Source organism: Echiichthys vipera, assembly GCF_963691815.1.
Source record: "Echiichthys vipera genome assembly, chromosome: 15".
NCBI classification, from domain to species: domain Eukaryota; kingdom Metazoa; phylum Chordata; class Actinopteri; order Perciformes; family Trachinidae; genus Echiichthys; species Echiichthys vipera.
In genome coordinates this window covers 10,973,650-10,980,706 of record NC_139840.1, presented here as the reverse complement: position 1 = coordinate 10,980,706, position 7,057 = coordinate 10,973,650, and the positions used below count along the sequence as shown (strand labels likewise).

General features: G+C 40.9%; 1 protein-coding gene across 1 annotated transcript; it reads right to left on the bottom strand.

Annotated features, from left to right (window-relative positions):
* Positions 1 to 3,770: 3,770 nt before the first annotated feature.
* Positions 3,771 to 5,192, bottom strand: neurod6b (neuronal differentiation 6b; the record flags this gene model as incomplete). The annotated part of the gene is made up of 2 exons (XM_083927970.1): positions 5,135 to 5,192; positions 3,771 to 4,774 (listed from the first exon to the last, which is right to left on the bottom strand). The coding sequence occupies exon 2, from the start codon at positions 4,767 to 4,769 to the stop codon at positions 3,771 to 3,773; it is 999 nt and encodes a 332-aa protein (XP_083784096.1). The 5' UTR covers positions 4,770 to 4,774; positions 5,135 to 5,192.
* Between the last annotated feature and the right edge of the window lie 1,865 nt (positions 5,193 to 7,057).

Below are 7,057 nucleotides of genomic sequence, written 5' to 3'. Positions count from 1 at the left end.
GAGTGACATGGTGAGAATTTTAGTGAATGGGATAAATAAGGCCTGGTGATGAAGGATGGGAAGCTAAATAGGTGATTTTAGGGCCCCAAAGGGACCTTCAGTAACCCGGTCTTCAAGTTTTATGATGACACAGGAAGAGAAGGATGAGTGAGGGAATGAAGACAGGAAAACCTTTTCTCGGTTAAAAAAAAAAACCCTCAATGTTTCTTATTTTCTTGAAGGAGATGAATTTGTGTTTTGCAGATATTCCTGTCACCATTCACCAAAAGCACCACTGATTTCTCAGTCAACATGATACAAGTCCCAGTAGAGTTTGAAATGATTTCAACCCACAAAAGAGGGAAATAAGATGTTGTGCTATTAACATGCTATTCTGTTTTGTGATCTCTTATACTGATTTATTCTTGTGAGAGGCTTCTATAATTGTTAATTTGTGCTTCCTCATCTTCCTTTTGTTGTTGTTGTTGTTGTTGTTGTTGTTGTTGTTGTTGTTGTTGTTACTCTTTTGACTTTCCACAATTAAATAAGTGCAAATGTCATGTTCATGTGTAAAAAAAAAAGAAATGTGATGTGAGTACAGGATGTGATGGCCGTGGACTTTGTTTCTAGAGAAAATTAAAGTGAGCATGATTAAGACTAATTCTTCTGTTGTTCCAACTTCTACAGAATTGAATAAGTGCTGAAATAGGCTCACTGCTCTTCAGACACACCTCTCTCCTCTTTATTAGAGTAGGACTTATATTACATATATTGTTCTTTATGGGTTTTTTTTGTGTCCCTCCTCTCTCTAAATGCAATCACCTATAGACCTGCAGGCCCTTACACAAACTGATTTACCTGTAGATCACACACCATTCTCACATCTCCTTGAAAGTGACAGTTATCTAAATATAATATTTCAAAAAGACAGCCGGGGTTCATTAATGACAGGTGTTGGAAGCTGTTAAATGTCATTTTGTTGCTGTAACTTTCAGAGGCATGCTAAAGCTTCTTTTTGTTTTAAAGCATAATTTTATATTCACATGGATTTTGCTCCTGAGCTGTTGTTTCAGAATGAATCAATTAGGGGTTGAATTGGGGTTTAAATGGACTTGGGTAAAAGTTGGTACCTTTAAATCATCCGCATCTGCCACATGTGCCGCCGCAGGGAACGCGGTGAACTTTGCGCACTTATGTGAATGTGTTACTCTTTCAACTGTTTTAATGATCATCGGAATTTGGATCAAAGACAATGAATTGAACTGTTTTCACTAGTTTTTTTTTATGATAATACGTGATGGAGAAATCAATGTTTTTAAACGTTAAAGGGAAACACAGTGAATGTGTAAACCAGTTCATCCGGCAGGTGATATAAACACAAACTATTTCACTTTCTCCACATCATTTCATTAACTTCGGCTTGATCTTCCTCCCGCTGCTTATATGACTATATGTTAGTTTATTAGATTATATATGTTAGTCATGTTTGCTTCTATCCTAAAACGGTTAGTAAAACCGAGAGCATCTTAAGAAATAAAATACAGCCTTTACTTTAATTTAAATCCGGGTGTTTGGATCATATAAAGAGCAGAAAAGCAAATGGATTTTACAATATACTGATGAACTTTTATTTTTCATAGTTCAGAAAGTGAGACACCTTTTACCAGGAGGCGCAGACTCATTCTCACTCTTTGGATGCTTGGTCAGAACCCCTTGGCGTCACTTCTTTTTTTTTTTTTTTTACAGGGATTAGGCGACTGGTTCTCGCAGTAACTGGGATCTTTGGCTGACATCCAACCCCCCCTGGGCATATTTGTCACAATTCAGCCATCTGATCGACTGAAATTAAATCTAATTATATCGACAAGCCTCTTTCGGAGAAAGAATTTCAAAACCCCGCGTTATATTTCACAGATTTATTTTCTTCTGGATTAAAAAGCCCAATTTAAGTGAAGTTAAAAACATGTATCGTGACAGAAAATAATTGGTAAAATACATTTTTTTTAACGATTTAAAACCGAACATAGGCCTACTGTAAAAAAAAAAAAAAGAAGATATAATTCGCATCTGATGTTGCTATGATACGAAAGGCCTTCACTGTCTCACCCAAAACTCTGAGGTTAGAAGAGAATTAAAAGACGCGATTGCTCAAGAATATTAAATAAATAAAATGACGCCTCGGGCGTTTTTATCTTGATTTATTACTCTCACAATTGTTTTTTTCTCGCTGTCAATTTTTTTCACAGAAAGCTGAGAAGCTCAGATTTGAAGCCTCTCGCAGCCTCTTCATTTTATTGTGAGGAACACATCACAAAACACTAACACGAATATTTCGATCCAGAACGATTTGGCGGGTGCGTGTATAAAAGTATCCCCTTGTGTGTGTGTGTGTGTGTGTGTGAAATAAATATTCGCAACACCATCCAAAAATCATTCATAATTCGGGTAAAGTTACAAAAGCAACATAATTTATGAGAGTACAGCAGTACAGTCACAGACATTGTGCAGAATTACACGAAGTGCCTCAAAGTTGCTCTTCAGCAGGAACAATGAAGTGTAAAAAGTCCACATAAACTATCCAAAACTGTCATTTCGTTGCATATTGATGGTCTTCATCTTCTTTTAAGGCATGTTGTTCGGATCCATATCGTTTTGAAACATTTGTGTTCACCTCACACAAAATGATGTTTCCTTTCCAGCTGCAGTGAAATGCACAACAATGCAACATAAACAAACTTTCAATTGAAATTCACATAAAAAGGTAACTGTTGAATTTTACAATATTTGTTTTAATAATATATTATCCACATTCAAATTGACGGACTTATAATAAATAAGCTTAAATGAATGAATAAATAAGAATAATTTACATTCAGCTCGTTACCACACTATTTACTCCAAATACAAATGCATTTAGTTTTTTTCACCCCCCCCCCCCCCCCCCCCCACCAACACCACAACTTCCCAGTGCAGGTGACATCATCATTAGGCTCCTCAACACGTGCTCGTCTCCAAATAGGATTTTATTAATAATTCATTTTGTGTAGTCTAGTTGTCATTGTTTTAGTAAATACCGTAGACATAATATCGTGTTTTTATGAGAATTAAGATTGCATGTGGCCTTGCATAGCTAATCTGACCTATTGCTAACAGACTGAATCTCTGACCTCCAGCCATGTCTCAGCAAACTTCCCTGATGAGGTGAAACATCTTCCCATTCTTCTTCCCAGGTTTTTTCCTTTAGATGATTTTATTTCGCCACGAAAAGCATTTTACTGACTCCTGTGACCTGATTAAAAAAGCATAAACATCAAATTCATTGTCCACTATATTAGCTTTGTATAACCCACACCATGAACGACACCTGCAGTGCAGCCATTAACAAACAAACCACTGTAACTGGAAGCAGTTTGATCAAAAGCTGCATATTTAACAAATTGCTCAACAGCTTTGTGTCAGTGAGCCATTAAATCTTGGCTTTCTTTGAAGGTATCAGAGGATCTGACTGCAGAATGACATCACTTTGTTTCCAAAGCAAAAACTCTGGTTCTTGTCTATTTTCTGTCTTATATCGAGATCAAGTGAAATGATCATATCTAATTCATATACAGGACTTTTACCATGTTTCAAAGAAAAAACAAGACTGAACATTCCACAGAAAATTATTTGTCAAAAATTGCATTTCTTTTGCAGTGCATCAGCGTGTCTGGAATCCATTTCGTTTCCACTCTCGACATCTGCGGGGGGGGATTGCATCGCTTCTGAAACTTGAACTTTGTCCAGCTGATTGATTAATTGTGGAAAGAACCATTAACTTCTCCTTGTGCTTGGAAGGACTGGCTGCGGACGTGCAGATCGTAGGGAAAACGGCCCTCTGGGGAGACTCGGTACATGGAGTTGTGCGCAAGAGCCGTGCGCCCTGGCGCACTGCAGTAGCGCATGCCATAGTGGCTGCCTTTGCCGTAGTCAGGCGGATCATCGTGTTTAAGGGAGAAAATCCCGTTAAAGTTCATCGGGGGACTCATTTGGCTGTCGAAATGCGGGCTCCCGCTCTCTGGGGACGGGTTCTCGTAGTAGGGCTCGTAGGCGCCGCTGTAGGTGTAGTGTCTGAACGGCTTGGCGCTAGTGTCCAAGCTGCTCCCGCTATGGCCGGGGGGCGTGTTCACGTCCGAGCCGGGGTACGAGTACATGGCATCGTATGGCGATCTGCCAGAGAACATGACCTCTCCGTTGTGGTCTGTAAGGAAATTTCTCGCGTTCAGCTGCAAACAACCGGCCACCAAGTTGGTCGTGGGCTGAGATAATCCCTTGCACAAAGTCTGTACGAAGGCGAGGAGGTCCGGTCTCTTCCCTGCGCTCAGCGTCTCTGATAGGGCCCAGATGTAATTTTTAGCCAGCCTAAGGGTCTCAATCTTGGACAGTTTTTGAGTTTTTGAGTAGCACGGCACAACTTTACGCAGGCTCTCCAGCGCGTCGTTCAAGCTGTGCATCCGGTTGCGCTCTCGGGTGTTGGCTTCGTGGCGCCGTACTTTGGACCTGTCCGGCTCCTTACCGGCCCTCTTTTTTCGCGGGCCCCGCTTTTTAGGAAGCCCGTTGTCATCCTCGTCTTCTCTTTCGTCCTCGTCTCTGTCGGACAGGTCATCCTCGGCATCCCTCATGTCCGAGTTGGATCTGTCTGGGTCGTGTTGTCGGTCCTTCTTCAGGCTCTCAGGTAAGCTTTCACGGGGATAATTGGCACCAAACCGCGGCTCACACATCATATGAGGTTCCTCGAATGGCAGTGTCAACATATTTCCTGTAAAATCAAAGCCAGAACATTAACTGTGAGGACAGAGTACAACACCGACGTCTTTTGAAGGTTGTCAGTTAATTACCTTGTGAATGCTACCTCCCAAGAGGAAGGGGAACAAATTGGCAAGCAAGTCCAATGTCACAGTTTGCTACCTTTTCAAAGACACTCAACTTCATTATCTTTGGACTTGTGGAAGCTTTTTAAGCCTTTTAACACACATTTGGTGATGAAACGTGATAAAAGCCTATTCTCTTTTATCAGCCAAAATCTCAGCACAAAACACAATTTAATCCCTAAAAACAAACTCTCAAAGTCAACACATTCATATGAAATGATAATAATAATAATACTAATAATACTAACCTCTGGTCAGCGTGCACCTTGCATGTTCCCAAATACCTCCTCTGAATGTGCGCTGCAGCTTCTTCTGTTGCGAACCACAAATTAGAGGTACAAGCTTAAACACTCTCTTTTCTCTGCCTTACTGTGCTGCTCTCTCTCTCTCTCTCTCTCTCTCTCTCTCTCTCTCTCTCTCTCCCTCTCTCTCTCCTTCTTTCTCTCTTTCCCTCGCCTCTCTCTTTGAGGAATGACACTCATGCCAACAGCGGGTACCCATGCCATCTGCCGCTGACGTCTTGTGGCAGCCGAGACCACGTGTTCAGTGTCCCGTGGGACCTCCGTTCCGTACCGATCATCTGGCAGCTCTGGTAATGGGCACCGCGAGGCCCGCGTTTACCGTCAAAAACACAGACCAGAGAGGGATAACAACTAATATCTGCATCTTCCACTGTAAGAAAGATTAATTTGTGTGTGTTTTTTTGAGGAATATGTGAGTTAACAGGCATCCCCAACAGGTGAGAGACATAGATAGATAGATAGATAGATAGATAGATAGATAGATAGATAGATAGATAGATAGATAGATAGATAGATAGATAGATAGATAGATAGATAGATAGATAGATAGATAGATAGATAGATAGATAGATAGATATTTTAATGTAGCACCAGCCCTTCACACATCCCAAATAAGTAACAGCTTGAGGTCAAAGAGGAAGCTAGACCAATTAGAACAAACACTTCTATCCGTCCTTCTTGAACAATATACTTTGTTGTTTAGTTTTGAGGACTTGTTTTGTTTTAATAAGGTAAGGAGAAAGAAAAAATTAGAAAAAGGGAAAAAGTGGTTGATTGAATTTTTCACATTTATGGTTAAAAAAACAGACTCCAACAATTAATCGATTGTCAAAATAGTTGCAAATTATTTTTTTATCGATCGTCTAATCGACTAATCGTTGCAGCTCTCTATAAAATTCCAGCAGGCAGCTCACATGCAGAGGATGGTGTGATACCAGGGAGGCGTGCACAGTGTTGGTACCTCAGGACCGTAGACATTAAGTACACCCTGTGGAAAAGGCCCAGTGGCATGCTGCCAAATCCACGCTGGGGCACAGCTGGCGCTCGATATGGGTATATGCACTCCTCAGTTATGTGGAACACACACACAAGCGCACACACAAATATATGCCTGTGAATGACCTTGTTGCAAGGAGAATCAATTAAAGCGCTTAATCAATCTCTCTGTATTGGACATTATAAGAAATCGATCAGCAGTGAGGGTGGACGACCCCTTGGTATGAGCTCAGAGCGTGGAAGACCACACCGAGGTAAAGATAGCAGCAGGTGACTGCATACACTTAATGCTAACGTGTGTGAGACAGAGCACCAAACATGTTCACATAAGTGTGTGTTAGCGTGTGTGTGGACAAACACACACTGTACGTGAGCACACCCAAAAATAGGAAAAATAATAAGAAAACAAAAAAAACAGTCCCTTTATCACTGCCTTCCCTCCAAAATGCCTCAGCTGGTCTGATGATCGTTCTGGTCCAGAACACACACACACACACACACACACAAAAACACACACACACACACACACACACACACACACACACACACACACACACACCAGCATCTGATGAGTCAAACTCCCCATCTCAGACTAATCAGTTGACTGCACTAATTGCAAATGCAAATATGCAAATTTATATTAATTAATTACTCCACTAATTAGTTCTCTTGTCTTTTCAGGTAATAAATCATAGTGTGGTTGAGAGGGAAAGGGAGAGACATGGCAGTGATCTTTTGTCTGCTAGAAATCCTCGTTTCAGGTCTGAATCTGATCTCGAGATGTTTTTAGGACGGTTTTCATGACGAAGGTCCAGAGGCACCAAAACGTTAGCGCGATCAATAAATTGTGAGGCTGAACAAGAGCATCTTCTC